Here is a 16,599-nt window from a genome sequence, read left to right as displayed (position 1 = left end):
TAAAGTTTTTTTTTTGTTTGTTTGTTTCTTTTGACAGGTGGGGTTTTATGACAGAAATTACTTTGCATGTCTCTTCAGGCATAATCCCTTCTCCATGCCTGTCTGTGCTGAGCCATGTGTATGCAGCTTCATGTACAGCTTTTAAAAACTGAGCTTTTCAGTCTAGCCTATGGAATTACATAGGTTTTTATAGTTCTTTGATCTGCTAACTATTTTAAATTTGATCTGTTCCGCTGCCTGTGTGTGTTTTTTTGGTTGTTGCTGTATTGTTGTTCTTGGCGCATCGAGGCCTACGGGTAACTGACTGCGTTTTGTACTTTTTTTGTGCTTTTAAGAATTTTAATAAATAAATAAATACAGCGGCGGCATGGGTTTGTGCAAAGATGAAGCAACTCCTGTGCACGTGCATGGGAGTCAGGGGGCTTATTAACTAAAGCTGGAGAGTGCAGAATCAGGCTCGCTTCTGCATAGAAAACAATCAGCTTCCAGATTTTGTTTGCCAAAGCTTTTTTTTTTTTTTTTTTTTAAGTCAGAAGCTACAAATATTGCTGCCGACTTTTAAAATATGGACACTTACCTGTCCAGGGCGCCGGCGATGTCAGCACCTAGAGCCGACCTGTCCCTCGGGTCTCGGGTGCTGCTGCCGCCATCCTCGTTAAGGGAATCATAAAGTGAAACCTTGCAGCTTCACTTCCTGGTTACCTACTGCACATGTGGGAGTCGTGCTGCGCGATCTGAATGGTCCCTGCGGTCTTCTGGGACCTGTGTGTCTCCCAGAAGACAGCAAGGAGAACGGAGGAGGCGCCGGACATGGCGTAGATATCCGCGGATACTGCAGATATCTATGCTCGGAGGTGGGAGCAAAATACCTGTATTAGACAGGTATCTGCTCCCCCCTTAAAAAAGGTACCAAATGTGACACCGGAGGGGGAAGGGGGATTCTGAAAAGCGGAAGTTACATTTTTGGGTGGAACTCCGCTTTAGTTGAACAAGCCGAGGTTAGAAGCAGATTGGTTTATATGCAGAAGTGAGCCTGGTTTTGCACTGTCCAGCTTTAGTAAATAAACCCCTTAGTGCCCTCCTGGCCAATCCAGAGGCTGAAGACTGAAGACAGAAGAAGACTGGAAGAAGTTGATGAAGCGTCAGTGACCGGGGGGGTCTGAGATTGCAGAGCTGAAAGTTATCGCACGAAACGCAATAATGCCATTGTGCAATAATGTGTATAACTAGCACGTTATGGCAAACTGATCCCGATAACCCAAAATGTATCTTTTGTGGTAGTAGTTTATTTCTGCTTTAAAATTAGTTTTAAACTGTGACTGTATAAAATATCTTCCCCTTTAGCTCCATGGTACCATTACCAATTGGCAGCTTCTTCAGCAGTATTTTATCCCAAAAATGTACAGTCGCCCGCTCAAAATTTGTGTAGCCTGTTCTATCTTTGCTGCACTTTCCTGAACCACTGGACCCGGGAGTCCACACCGGTCACAGATGATCTGTGTTGGAACTACATGTCCCACAATTCCTTCCTGCCAGCCTCACTCTCAGAGCTTCAGCCTCTCCCTCCCCCCCCCCCAAACATATCCCAGTCCTAGCCTGGAGCATGCAGGTCACAGTGGCTACAAGAAGACCCTCAATAGGAGCATAACCAACTGTACATGGAAGTCACAGGGACATATAATGTTGTTGCAAGATTGTGCTGCAAAACAAAAACTGCAAAGACAAAGATCACAGCAACAACAGAATATATGAAGTATGGTCCTGGATATACAATAGATTAAAGCGGATTCAAAGTTCAACCCCCCCCCCCCCCCCCCCCCCCCCCGAAAACACAGCTTAGAGTTGAAAAGAGTAATAGCAGAAAACAAATACATTCACTTTAAAAAAATAAATAAAAAAATAAATCTGCTGTACATACTTCTTCATCTTTCCAATCACTGAAGTCGATTTTAAACACTGGCAGAGAGAATTGCTGGGACAGTCCTCGCTTATAATAAACCGTCTGGGACTGCATGACTGTAGTGCGGGGAGTGTACCTGTAGGGGGAGCCAGAGTCGTCATGTTATGTATCACCACAACCTGAAATACTGTCAAATACATATTCATACACATTTGTTTTTTAATTTTATATTTAAAACTTATAAGGAGAGGGGAGAGTTCCGAACATTAACCCTGTCATGCCTAAGCCTGATTTTGACATTTGTCGTTTACAAGTTAAAATCCGTATTTTTTGCTAGAAAATTACTTAGAACCCCCAAACATTTTTTTTTTATATATATATATATATATATATATATATATATATATATATATATATATATATATATATATATACATACACACACACACACACACACACACACACACACACACACACACACATATATATATATATATTTTAGCATAGACCCCAGACAAACAAACGGCGATCGTTGCAAAATTTTATGTCACACAATATTTGCGCAGCGGTCATTCAAAACATAATTTTTTTGGGAACAAAGACACTTTGGACAATTTTACTGTTTTTGTGTGTAATATATAAAAATTCTGATTACTTATTGCGGTTACAAGGAATGTAAACATCCCTTGTGACAGTAACTCTTTATGGAGGGACCGGGGGTCTGTAACAGACCCCCAAATCCCTCGTTTGCACTTCAAAGTATTCAGATTACCAAAAACTGCGATTCTGAATACTGTTTTTTTTTTTTTTTAAATCCGTGTGCCATTGGCAGCCAAGTAAATCAGAAGGGACGTTGCTTCCAGGACTTTACATCGGAGACCCAATCAAAGGTGAATCTGGCTATATACGGGTCTCAGCATAGGTAGCGAACGTGCCAGTGGTGGCTCGGGTCTCCCGGCGGGACGGGAGGCGCCGGAAGGTAGAGGGTGTGTGTGTGTGTGTGTGTGTGACGTCCCCTCCTGCTCCTTAGCATAGCAGCCTATCAGCATTGGTTATCACTAAAAAGCAAAACTTCTGGCTCCTAAAAAAAAAAAAAACAGTTCAACCCATGAACCTAAATTTGCGTACAGTCATCGCAAAGGGATTAAAGAGGCCGCCTTCCTGTACTAGAAGCTCTGGATATACCTTACTGTATTACACTACCCTGAATTTCCATCAGGTGGGTGTGTTGTGAAACAAGAGACTTACACAGCCATCCCTCCAGCAAACTCTTCACTGGCCTGACAGTAAACCGTAATCGCAACCCGTGCGTCAGCATCAAAGGTGAACTCCAAACCGTACAAGACTTTTGGCTTCCCGCCATCCTCCAGGGGGCTGTCCGTACCTTCTTTGTATCTGAAAGTACATAAGGATTGACATGACAAAACAGAACTAGTGTATGGGAAGGGAAGAACGTACAGAGGATCAGGATAAGAATATCTGTTCAAATCTTTACCGGACGAGTCGCAGAGAATCTTTGCGGATGTTTACCAGACTGCGCAGAGTCTTCACCGGTTCATGAGGGGCCGGAGTCAGGTATGGGAACTACAAGGATAAGATGATGCCAATTAATGAAGGAAGGAAACAAGTCACATCCCCCGATCCTTCCATAAAGAGTCACATCATTGGAGGAGAAGACCCATGTACATCACCACTGTTCTCAGCACCAGAACCCGAGTACAGGCAGAAAAATCGGGAGGACAATAAATAGATTTTCTAGTTTTAATCTGGTGAATCCCTTTAAAAACAAGACCTAAGCTCGTGTTAACACAAATACAATAGAAAAGTACGGGTGCACCAATACCAGCTTAAGACCGAGTACAAGTACCGATACTTTTCCTCAAATACTCACCGATAAAAAATGTAAATAAAAATATGGCTAACACTGTATCTTTAACTTTTTTTTGGTGGAGAGGGTTTATTGTTTAGGGTGGAGGGGTGTTATTTTTGTGTATGTAGTGCAGCTGCCAATCACTGCAACACCCAGCAGACCTGCCCTCCCCCTCTTAGAAATTCTGCAACAGCTGAGAGACTTAAAGGAGTTCTCTGACCTAAAACTTTTAACCCCCGCTGTGCCCGGGCTGTAAAACTATACAAAATAAACTTTCACTTACCTGCCTACGATCCCCCGTTGTTCCGATATCGCCGTCCCGTTCTCCGGTCCCGGTCTCTTCCGCTTCCTGTGTGTCGGTGACTCATAGTGCGCTCAGCCTATCAGCGGCCGCAGCAATGTCCCGTCGCGGCCGCTGATAGGCTGAGCGCACTATGAGTCACCGACACACAGGAAGCGGAAGAGACCGGGACCGGAGAACGGGACGGCGATATCGGAACAACGGGGGATCGTAGGCAGGTAAGTGAAAGTTTATTTTGTATAGTTTTACAGCCCGGGCACAGCGGGGGTTAAAAGTTTTAGGTCAGAGAACTCCTTTAAGAAAAGTCAAAGAGCAAAGCCTGACTCAGTGCAGGACACACTAACTACTCACCAGGTAGATTCAGTCACTCGACAGCCACCCGCAGGAGGATCCAGAAGGGAAGGGAAGTGGTCAGCTTGGGAGGGGAGGGGGCAGGTCCACTGCGGGGAAGGGAAATCCCCACTGACAGCAGAAACATCATTGGTTTTTAAGGATGCGGCCTCGCTCCCTAACAACCAATAATTGCCTGCATTCTTTTGTATACATTTCATCTGTCAGCAGAGAAATCCCACTGACAGATAAAAGAACCGAACCTAAAAGGGGTTGTAAAGGTAAACATTTTTTCACCTTAAGGCCGTATTCACACCTGAGCGTAGCGTTTTTGGTTGTTTTTTTCTGGCGTTTTGTAGCGCGTATTAACCTGTATTCGCGCGTTTGCATACAGCGTTGTCTGACGTTTTTGAACTTTGTCGTTTTTTATTTTAGCCAATAGGAAAAATAATCATCTCTTTCTTCATTTGTTGCTATGTTTGTAGATTTTTTTTTTTTATGTTCTTCCTGGGTGAATATTCTATTTCACAGAACAGATTAAAGCGACACAACGCCTGTAGAAACGCTTGTTGTCGCGCTACACACTTGAATCGAGCGTTTCCATTAGGTTATATGGGAATACAAACATTCAAAAACGCCCAAATCAGCCCGATTCGCGCAACAAAAAAGGGTCCAGAACTTGTTTGAGCGTCAGGCGTTCGGCTTCAGGCGTTCTGGAGTGGAGATGTGAACCATCTCCATAGAGAATAATGTATTTTTTCCCCTCTAGCGTTTTATAGCTTCAGGCTACAAAACGCTCAGGTGTGAATACAGCCTAATGCATTCTATTCTATTTACCTTACTAGGAAAAAAAATGCATCTCTGAGCTCCTTCCAGTGGTGGTCACATGGTCAAAAGAATCCATGTTTGGTCCTGTGGTCCTGAGCAGCAGAGTTCGTTTGACTCATTCTCCCTTTCAGTGAAGCTTGTGACCAAAGATCCAGGGTATTATTGGTTATCTAGAGCAGCCTCTCAACATTTTCAAACCAGAGGAACCCTCACGTCTCAGGGTACTACTGTATCTACAACTCAGGATACATTAGAGTGATGGTCATTGGGAAGAGTTACCCCCTTACAGATAGTTTAAGAGATCATTGGTGTCAGTGGGAACTTAGAGAGGCAGAAATTGCTCAAGCAACCCCTAGTAACCTCTGAAGGAACCCTGGTTGAGAAATTTTGGTCTAGAGTCAAAACTTATTTTTTTTCCACTTTAGGATAAAACCTCTGCCAGGTTTTATTGCCGGACCACATCACTAAAGAGGAGCGCAACACGAAGGTCTAAGAGTCCAAAGGTGTTCCCAGGCATCTAAGTGAGGACCTTCCTGCTAGTGTATTGGACAAGAAGCAACCCAAACGACACTGGAAGAAGATATCCAAGCCCACCCCCAACCGACCCTCCATTCTCACAATACTGCTATAGCAGGTTTCCTATTTAACATTCTTTCTCAGACTTACCTGGACAGGCCGGTTCCCTAAAAAGTTGAGGTCTGTGTTTTCCCCAAACAGGTACCCCTCAGGGTGCGGGGTCTCAAACTTCTCTCCACCCATAAAGAAGTGACTGGCAAAGTAATTTCCTAAAAAAAATAAATAAAAAAATGATATATAACTTAGACAGCATGCATACAATACTAATAAAAAACACTACAAAAAGGCGTCGTTCTCTAGTTTGGGGCAGGCAAGTGGGACCAATGGCACCAACCCATGCAACCCTTTTCAACCTGAAAACTAAAAAGTGTAGCGCTAATTAAGTTATTATTATTATATTATTATTATTATACAGGATTTATATAGCGCCAACAGTTTACGCAGCGCTTTACAACATCAGGGAAGACAGTACAGTCACAATACAATTTAATACAGGAATGATCAGAGGGCCCTGCTCGTTAGAGCTTACAATCTAGAAGAAGTTAGGTTGGCGTAAAACTTCAAATTACAAATATGACAAAAGTGAAGTAAAAATGTCCACATAAATAAATAAAATGTCCATATGTGGAAAACACGAATAGTGTAAAAATATAAAAAGACAAATCTGACTATAGAATAGTCCAACAATAATATTGGTGAATTCCAAAGCCTGGTGAGAACTTCAAAGAGACGCTAGAGTTGAAGGAGCGTTGAAATGAATTAACGTGAAGAGAAACCACCGCCGATAGGTAAGGGGCTTACCAGAGAGTTTGAACCCAGGAGAACCTACGTTCAGATGGGTCAAACAGAGCTTTGTGTGGTAAAACCACGATGGAACCTGGGCAATCCTGTATGTGTCTCCAATGGCTGTGGCAAGAGTGACCAAACGGCAGAGGAATGGAGTATAACACAACGAAGATAGCTGGTTACCCGATGGTCTCACAGGACATGATGGTCCAAAAAAATCCCGGATGTGTATGGAAGGGTGTGTACCATAGATTAGGAAGAAAAAAACATCCACATAGCGTAACTCTGTGATGAACGTTGAAAATGTTATGTAGAAAGAACACTTACATTTAGATGGATGTACAAGCGCTTTGTGCAAAGTAGTAGCAACGGTGGGGTCCTCCCGATGCGTTTCGTCCCAAGGACATCATCTGGGGTGTCACACAAAGCGCTTGTACATCCATCTAAATGTAAGTGTTCTTGCTACATTACATTTTCAACATTCAAATGTTGAGGGCATGCGGCCAGACGGCATGCTCGGATAAGGGTTTGGTATGGATTTTAGGGAAACCCCCACGCCGTTTTTTCAGCGTAGGTGTTACCCCCCCCCTTACAACTAGGGCTTATTTTCGAGGTAGGGCTTATATTGCAGCTCTCCTGAAAAAAATAAATAACACTAGGTCTTATTTTCAGGGAAACACATAGGTAGATTCAGTAAGAGTTAGGCCGGCTTATCAGTAGATAAGCCGACCTAACTCAGAATCTACGCCGACTTATGTTTAAGTGTATTCTCAAACAGAGATACGCTTAAACATATCTAAGATACGACGGCTTGCGCCGTCCTATCTTAGATTGCAATATTTGCTTCCATTGCAGTCGGCGTACAATATGTAAATGAGGAGATACACCGATTTACAAACGTACGCCCGGCCGACGCAGTACTTTTATGCCGTTTACGCAAGAGATAGGCCGCGTAAAGTTAGAGCTAGGCCCTAGTGGAATAGTAATGTCAAGTAGGGCCGCCGTTCCCGCGTCGAAATTCGAATTTTTTACGTCGTTTGCGCAAGTCGTCCGTGAATCGGGAGTTAAGTCGTTTACGTCCACGTCAAAATCAATAGGCCCGTGCGGCGTACTTCGCCGCAATGCACTCTGGGAAATGTAGGCGCAGTTCGCAAAAAAAAAAAAAAACAAAAAAAAAAAAAAACTTAAGGTCAAGCCCCATGAACATACAACACGCCCCCCTCAAACACATTTGAATTAGGCGCCCTTACGCCCGCCGATTTAGGCTACGCCGCCGTAACTTAGCAGATAAGTAAATTGTGAATCATGTACTTGCCTCGCTAACTTACGGCGGCGTAGCTTAAATGCCTTAAGCTACGCCGCCGCAAAGTTAGGCATAGGTACCTGAATCTACCCAACAGTAATTATGAACAATGGTAAAAAAAAAAAACACTGTGGAGTCCTCACCGGATTTGGGTGGATAGCGGTAAGCAGAGTTGGCCTGGATATCGATGTCTTCCACACCGGCAATTCTTCGGCCCCACACCGCCCCCATTGTCTGCGGGAGGAAACAACAACAAGCAATAAGTGATACATCCAACTGTGTACACCGCCACAAATCCCTCATAGGACGGCTGTGTGTCTTGCATTGAGCAGGATGGGTGCTCAACCTGTGGCCCTCCAGCTGTTTCAGAACTACAAGTCCCATGAGGCATAGCAAGCCACTGACAGTTACAAGCATGACTCCCAAAGCAGGGGCATGATGGGAATTGTAGTTCCGCAACAGCTGGAGGGCCACAGGTTGAGCACCCATGATAGTAGATCTTTTAATGAGATTTCATCAATTCTTCTCAGGACAGAAGTGTTGGAAGCTCTCTCTCTCTCTACTGGGGGTCAAAGACACTTTAGTACAATGATGGGGGGGGGGGTAAAACTTTTTTGATTGCTTTTATTGCCACCTGTACCTTTCTGCCCTGATGACAACCATCCCCCATATTTCGTGTACAGTTGTCACAGAGACAGGAAGTCATGAAAAAAACTTCCTAGCGGGGTCACAGGCAAAAAATAAATACATGAGGTCGACCGATATGGGTTTTTCTCTGGCCGATGCCGATATTTGGAAATCGGGGTGGCCGATTTTTTCCCCCCTCATCTCACAAAACATAGGGTGGAGAGGTGGGGAGGAGATAATTGTTTAGGGTGGAGAGGTGGGGTGCAGCCTGTCAGTGCCACATAAGTGCCCACCAGTGCAGCCTATCAGTGCCCACCAATGCACCAGTGCATCCCATCATTGCCCACCAGTGCATCTCGCCAGCGCATATCACCAGTGCATCACATCAGTGTCCAACCAGTGCATCACATCAGTGCCAACCAGTGCATCAGTGCCCAATGTCATTCACTGCCACCTCATCAATGCCGATTTCTCCAAAACGGCCAATATATCGGTCAACCTCTATACATGACATCTTAATTCTTTACTAAGCTTATCAAGAAAAAAAAATTTGGTCTGGAGTAAGGCTTTAACGATACTAATAATAATAACAATACTAATAATAAAATACAGAATTTTTATAGCCCCATCAGTTTGCACAGTGCTTTACAATATAGTGTTGTGTCCTCAACCAAACTGTCAAAAACATCAAACGTCTGGCGTCATAACGTATAAAATGTGCAGCACCATGGCAGTTGCAGATCAAACAGAAGCAGCTTCCTTGGCTGTAAAGGATAGGAGGGTTTAAGGGAGGTGTAAAGGCAGAAGTTTTATTTATCTTAATGCATGACGATAAAACTTCTGTGTAGCAATAAGGATGAGCTCTGCAGCCGAGCATCGGGACAATATCTCCCTGGCTGTGATTAGCGCAGCGCCGTGCACACTTCCTGGCGGGCTCTGCACGTGTACCATGCGAACACGCTGGAGCTCATCCTTATGTAGCAGCCCCCAGCACCCCCTAATTACTTTCCAGAGCCCCATCTCTCTCCAGCGATGTCCACGAATGTCTAAGCCAGGGGTCCTCAAACTACAGCCCGCGGGCCAGATACGGCCCACCAAGGTCTTTTGCCCGGCCCTCCTGGCCTTTTGGGCACAGGTCAGGCTTCATTACTGGGCACAGGTCAGGCTGCATTACTGGGCACAGGTCAGGCTGCATTACTGGGCACAGAGCAGGCTGCATTACTGGGCACAGAGCAGGCTGCATTACTGGGCACAGGGCAGGCTGCATTACTGGGCACAGGTCAGGCTGCATTACTGGGCACAGGGCAGGCTGCATTACTGGGCACAGGTCAGGCTGCATTACTGGGCACAGAGCAGGCTGCATTACTGGGAACAGAGCAGGCTGCATTACTGGGAACAGAGCAGGCTGCATTACTGGGAACAGAGCAGGCTGCATTACTGGGAACAGGGTAGGCTGCATTACTGGGCACAGGGCAGGCTGCATTACTGGGCACAGGGCAGGCTGCATTACTGGGCACAGGGCAGGCTGCATTACTGGGAACAGGTCAGGCTGTATAGATGGGCATTGGTAAGGCTACATTGCTGGGCAGACTACACTGCTGGGCACTGGTCAGGCTGCGCTGCTGGGCACTGGTCAGGCTGCGCTGCTGGGCATTTATGAGGCTGCATTGATCCGGCCCCCCCAAGAATCTGAGGGACAGTGAACTGGCCCCCTGTTTAAAAAGTTTGAGGACCCCTGGTCTAAGCCATCTGGGACACTCCTCCTCCTCCTGTTGGCCGAGATACAGCAGCGGCGCCATTGGCTCCCACAGCTGTGTATCAAAGTCAGTCAGCCATTCAGTGAGAGAGGGGCAGGGCCAGGTTGGGGCCCCGCGTCTGATTGGACCCTGAAGTTCTGACTTGGCTCGGGTGTCTCCATAGAAAGCTGCTGGCTGTGGGGGGCAATCGACAGGAGGGAGGGGCCATGAGCAGCAAAGAGGGACCTGGGAAGAGGAGGATCGGGGCTGCTCTGTGCATAACCAACTGCCCAAAGCAGCCCCAATCCTCCTCTTCTGGGGTCCCCTGACAGCGCTCCTAATCCTCATCAAGTACCCCCATGAAGAGCCGCTTTCCATGGGGGCACCCGTGCAGGCGCGTTCCTGAGTCCTGCTGCTGCCGCGTCTATTGACACAGACAGCAGGACTCGGCCCCGCCCCCCGTGTCACTGGATCTGGTTGACAGCAGCGGAAGCTATTGGCTCCTGCTGCCATCAATCCATCCAATGAGGACAGAAAGCATTCATGTGAAAAAACCTTGAGAGTTTACAAATCCTTTAAAGAAAAGTATTTCCTCTCCTCACTTCCTGTGGTGTCTCTGGGACAGGAAGTGAGGGGGAAATTTCCCCAGGGGGGGGGCGACACAGACAGCAAAACAAAACCCATTTCATACTCGATGATTACATTACAGATCATCAACTATACAGAGAATGTATCCTGATCACACCTTCCTCAGCATTCCTTCAATGATGGATAATTACAGGATGAGGAAGTAGATTGTTACATTGTATCACACAGCCTCCCCCTCCCCCCTCCATAGGGAATACAGACACACCCCCTATAGATATACACAGGATGAGAGTCTCCAGGATTCCATGGATGAGGAAATAGATACAATGTATCACATAGAATGTACAGGAAGTACACAGATATACACTGGCCTCACACTCACTGTATGAGGAAATAAGATTGTTACATTGTATCCCCCCCTCCCCCCACACAGGGGGGCACACAGCCACCCAAATACAGCTACAGCCCCCTCCATACACCCAACACACTCCACACTCCGGGAGGAATCTACCTACAGCGTCTTGTTGTCTCCCTCCGGCCTCCTTCTTCTTCCCGTCCGCTCCCGGGGAATCCTCCACTCCACCGCACAGCCTGCCGGGAACTGTAGTCCTCACCTCCCCCCTCTCCCAGCACTCCCACACACCGCCGGGACTACAAATCCCGGCATGCCCCGCGCCGGGCTCCCAGCTGACTGGCCTCAGCAAGGAAAACAATGGCGGGACTGTACCAACTGACTAGAGAGACGGGGGCGGGCTGTGCAATGGTGTGATCCGTCCCAGGGCTCTGCTTAACCCTTTGCTATGCAAGGTAAAGAAATGTAACATTTTCCTGGTAATAATAATAATATATAATAATAATAATAATATAATTTGTTTGTATTATGATGACTATTATTATTATTATTATTATTATTATTATTATTATTATTATTATTATTATTATTATTAATAATAATAATAATAATAATAATACTAGTAATAATAATAATATAAAGTAATAGTAACAATAATAATGTATAATAATAGAACTAGTAATAAAAATAATAATATAAAGTAATAATAGAAATTATAATGTATAATAATATAATTTGTTTGTATTATGATGACGATGATTATTATTATTATTATTATTATTATTATTATTATTATTATTATTATTATTAATAATAATAATGATTAGAATAATGTATAATAATTAGGGTTGTCCAGATACCGATACCAGTATCGGTATCGGGACCGATACCGAGTATTTGCGGGAGTACTCGTACTCGCGCAAATATCCCCGATACCTAAATAGAATACTTCCCCCCCCTTTCCCCCCCGCCGCTGCCGCCGCATCGCGCCGCCGCATCGAGGGACATGGCTAGAGGGACATGGCTAGAGGGACATTGCTGCATATGTGAGGGACATGGCTAGAGGGGCATTGCTGCATATGTGAGGGACATTGCTGCATATGTGAGGGACATGGCTGCATATGTGAGGGACATGGCTAGAGGGACATGGCTGCATATGTGAGGGACATGGCTAGAGGGACATTGCTGCATATGTGAGGGACATGGCTAGAGGGACATGGCTGCATATGTGAGGGACATGGCTAGAGGGACATGGCTGCATATGTGAGGGACATGGCTAGAGGGACATGGCTGCATATGTGGGGGACATGGCTACATATGGGGGGGACATGGCTGCATTTGGGGGGGACATGGCTGCATATGTGGGGGACATGGCTACATATGGGGGGGACATGGCTGCATTTGGGGGGGACATGGCTGCATATGGGGGGGACATGGCTGCATTTGGGGACACATTTAAAAAAAAGTATCGGTATTCGGTATCGGCGACTACTTGAAAAAAAGTATCGGTACTTGTACTCGGTCCTAAAAAACTGGTATCGGGACAACCCTAATAATAATAATAATACTAGTAATAATTATAATAATAATAATAATAATAATAATAATAATAATAATAATAATAATAATAATAATAATAATAACAATAATAATGATAATAATAATACTAGTAATAATTATAATTAGGGTTGTCCCGATACCACTTTTTTAGGACTGAGTACGAGTACCGATACTTTTTTTCAAGTACTCGCCGATACCGAATACCGATACTTTTTTTTAAATGTGTCCCCAAATGCAGCCATGTCCCCCACAGATGCAGCCATGTCTCCCACATATGCAGCCATGTCCCCCCTATATGCAGCCATGTCCCCCCATATATCCAGCCATGTCCCCCATATATGCACCCACTCTGTACATTCGGCAAAGGTAGGAGCCGGGTTTACTGGCTCCTACAGATCGAGGGGGACACAGCGACAGCACAGAGATGGGGGACACAGCGACAGCACAGAGATGGGGGACACGGCGGCAGCATGGAGATGGGGGACACGGCGGCAGCACGGAGATGGGGGACACGGCGGCAGCATGGAGATGGGGGACACGGCGGCAGCACGGAGATGGGGGACACGGCGGCAGCATGGAGATGGGGGACACGGCGGCAGCATGGAGATGGGGGACACGGCGGCAGCATGGAGATGGGGGACACGGTGGCAGCACGGAGATGGGGGACACGGTGGCAGCACGGAGATGGGGGACACGGTGGCAGCACGGAGATGGGGGACACGGCGGCAGCACAGAGATGGGGGACACGGCGGCAGCACAGAGAAAGAGATGGCAGCACGGAGGGGGGACAAGGCGACAGCACGGAGATGGGGGACACGGCGGCAGCACGGAGATGGGGGACACGGTGGCAGCACGGAGATGGGGGACACGGTGGCAGCATGGAGATGGGGGACACGGCGGCAGCATGGAGATGGGGGACACGGCGGCAGCATGGAGATGGGGGACACGGTGGCAGCACGGAGATGGGGGACACGGTGGCAGCACGGAGATGGGGGACACGGTGGCAGCACGGAGATGGGGGACACGGCGGCAGCACAGAGATGGGGGACACGGCGGCAGCACAGAGAAAGAGATGGCAACACGGAGGGGGGACACGGCAGCAGTACAGAGGGGGGACACAGAGGGGTACAGCAGCAGAATGGAGGAGAAAACAAGGACAGTCAGCGGTGATCGGTGCTTGTAACTCCCCCACCGCACTGATCACCCCTGACAGTACAGGTATCGGGTGAAGCATCGGAGCTTTTGCCCGAGTACAAGTACTCGGGCAAATGCTCGGTATCGGTCCCGATACTGATACTAGTATCGGTATCGGGACAACCCGCATGTAGTGTGTATGTAATTATGTAGTATGTATGTATTTATGTAGTATGTATGTATGTATGTAGTATGTATGTATGTACGCCCTTAAAAGAGAATTAACCCCCAAAAAATGTTAATTAAATCTTCAAGTGCTTTTTTTTTTTTTTTTACCACTTCCTTTATATCGGCTTTTAAAATGTAAAAATCCAGAAATATAAAAATCAGATGAAAGTTGTAGCACTGGGAAACACTTTTTAAAAGATAAAAAGTGCATTTTCTATACAACTCTACAGATCAGACCAAAATGAGGGAGAAAGAGGGACAGAGGGACATTGCTTCAAATCAGGGACAGTTGGGAGCTATGTGTATGTAGTATGTATGTATGTATGTATGTATGTATGTATGTAGTATGTATGTATGTATGTAGTATGTATGTGTATATGTATGCATGTAGTATGTATGTATGTATGTAGTATGTATGTGTATATGTATGTATGTAGTATGCATGTATGTATGTAGTATGTATGTATGTATGTATGTATGTAGTATGTATGTAGTATGTATGTGTGTAGTATGTATGTATGTATGTAGTATGTATGTATGTAGTATGTATGTATGTAGTATGTATGTATGTAGTATGTATGTAGTATGTATGTATGTATGTATGTAGTTTGTATGTATGTATGTAGTATGTATGTATGTATGTATGTAGTTTGAATGTATGTAGTATGTATGTATGTAGTATGTATGTATGTAGTATGTATGTATGTAGAATGTATGTATGTGTGTAGTATGTATGTAGTATGTATGTAGAATGTATGTATGTAGTATGTATGTAGAATGTATGTATGTAGTATGTATGTAGTATGTATGTATGTATGTAGTATGTATGTATGTAGTATGTATGTATGTATGTAGTATGTATGTAGTATGTATGTATGTATGTATGTATGTATGTAGTATGTATGTATGTATGTAGTATGTATGTATGTATGTATGTAGTATGTATGTATGTAGTATGTATGTATGTATGTATGTATGTAGTATGTATGTATGTAGTATGTATGTATGTATGTAGTATGTATGTATGTAGTATGTATGTATGTATGTATGTAGTATGTAGTATGTATGGGATTATTATGGGACATTCGGATCACACAGCATAACATTCCATAAAGATCCCTCGGTGGTTCCCACACTGTGATGACGTCACCACTGTCCAGGAAACTACACGGATCTCTGCCAACCTGGCCTGACCCGTCCATCACCAGGAAGCCACACCCCCATCCCTCAGCCCTGCTCTGCCATTGGCGAGCGGGATGTTTACCTTATATGGTCTGACACTGCCACAGCTCGGGGGACCATTGGCTGGAAGCGGAGCCGCTGTAGGTGACCTCACAACACAAACAAAGCGGGGCATGCCGGGAGTTGTAGTTCCCAGAGCAGCTGAGCCATGTGACAGGGGGATCTGGTTCTCTGGCTGGGTGTACACCGGGGATCAGTCTCTATGGTGTTCTCTGCAGGGTGTAACTACTATCATCCTGAGAATAGAGATATCCAAGTGCTTAGATGATTATTTTATTTTTATTTGGGGTTCTTCAGCTGATGTGGGACTACAAATTCCAGCATGTCTGTGTGTGTACATTACATCTGTATACAATTATCATCGGCATTATTATTACTTTCCTATTTATTATCATTATTCAATTACATATAATTAAATATGAATTATAATTTAAATATATATACGCACATAATTATACTTATAATTATTAAATAATAATACAATAACATTATATACCATACTATGCCACTATAATGAATTTGATCATTAATATTTAATATATATATAAGAAAAACTTTTTCAGCATGCTGGTATTTGTAGTTCCACAATACACATTAATTGGCTCCATCTGGTTTCCGGGGTCAGTCTGGTTCTAAAAATCTTATCCTAAAAGTTTTTGTCTCTGGAAATATATTTAATTTCTCAGATTTATTTAAAATGAAATCTATTATTATTATTATTACTATTAGGGCTTGTCAATCGTTGCACTTTGCTTTGGAGATTAGCATTGCTGAAGCGCATGCGTCAAAACGGAAGAAGATGCAAACATAAGTCAAATCTGCCGACTTGCGTTTAGATTGCTCTTTAAATGTCTGACTACATCGATCCCCAATAATCGCTCCAAATTTGTGTGATCAACACCGCGTGGTATCGGTCGATCATTTGATAATTGCTCTAAATTTGTACGATCAACACACTGCTTACTATTGATCGATTCCCAATAATCGCACCATGCTGCAAATTTATGCAATCAACACTTGGCGTTATCCATTGACCCCTGATAATTGGTCCAAGCTCCAAATTTTGTGCGATCAACACAGCGTAGTATGGATCGTTTTCCAATAATCGCACCATGCTCCAAATTTGTGCAATCAACACTGTGCGTTATCGATCGATCCCTGATAATTGCACCAAGCTCCAAATTTGTACAATTAACACTGTGCGTTATCAAATGATTTCCAAAAATTGCACTAAGCTC

The 16,599-nt window shown here is 44.7% G+C and overlaps 1 protein-coding gene across 2 annotated transcripts in view; it reads right to left on the bottom strand.

Moving 5' to 3' along the window:
* The window catches only part of MGRN1 (mahogunin ring finger 1), a 22,737-nt gene extending 11,271 nt beyond the window's left edge, over positions 1 to 11,466 (bottom strand). Inside the window, exons 1-6 of one of the 2 annotated variants that reach the window (XM_040356283.1) lie at positions 11,361 to 11,466; positions 8,038 to 8,128; positions 5,896 to 6,014; positions 3,396 to 3,484; positions 3,149 to 3,295; positions 1,919 to 2,036 (exon numbers count right to left, since the gene is read on the bottom strand). In XM_040356283.1, the coding sequence (XP_040212217.1) occupies positions 1,919 to 2,036; positions 3,149 to 3,295; positions 3,396 to 3,484; positions 5,896 to 6,014; positions 8,038 to 8,125 (561 nt within the window). In that variant the 5' untranslated portion in view covers positions 8,126 to 8,128; positions 11,361 to 11,466. Of the gene's footprint in view, positions 1 to 1,918; positions 2,037 to 3,148; positions 3,296 to 3,395; positions 3,485 to 5,895; positions 6,015 to 8,037; positions 8,129 to 11,356 lie in introns of both variants that reach the window. The other variant, XM_040356284.1, reaches the window with a different exon arrangement.
* Positions 11,467 to 16,599: the final 5,133 nt, after the last annotated feature.

This window comes from Rana temporaria, chromosome 6 (genome assembly GCF_905171775.1).
Source record: "Rana temporaria chromosome 6, aRanTem1.1, whole genome shotgun sequence".
In the NCBI taxonomy this organism is placed as follows: domain Eukaryota; kingdom Metazoa; phylum Chordata; class Amphibia; order Anura; family Ranidae; genus Rana; species Rana temporaria.
Note: the sequence above shows the minus strand (reverse complement) of the source record. Positions and strands in the feature narration are given on the sequence as shown.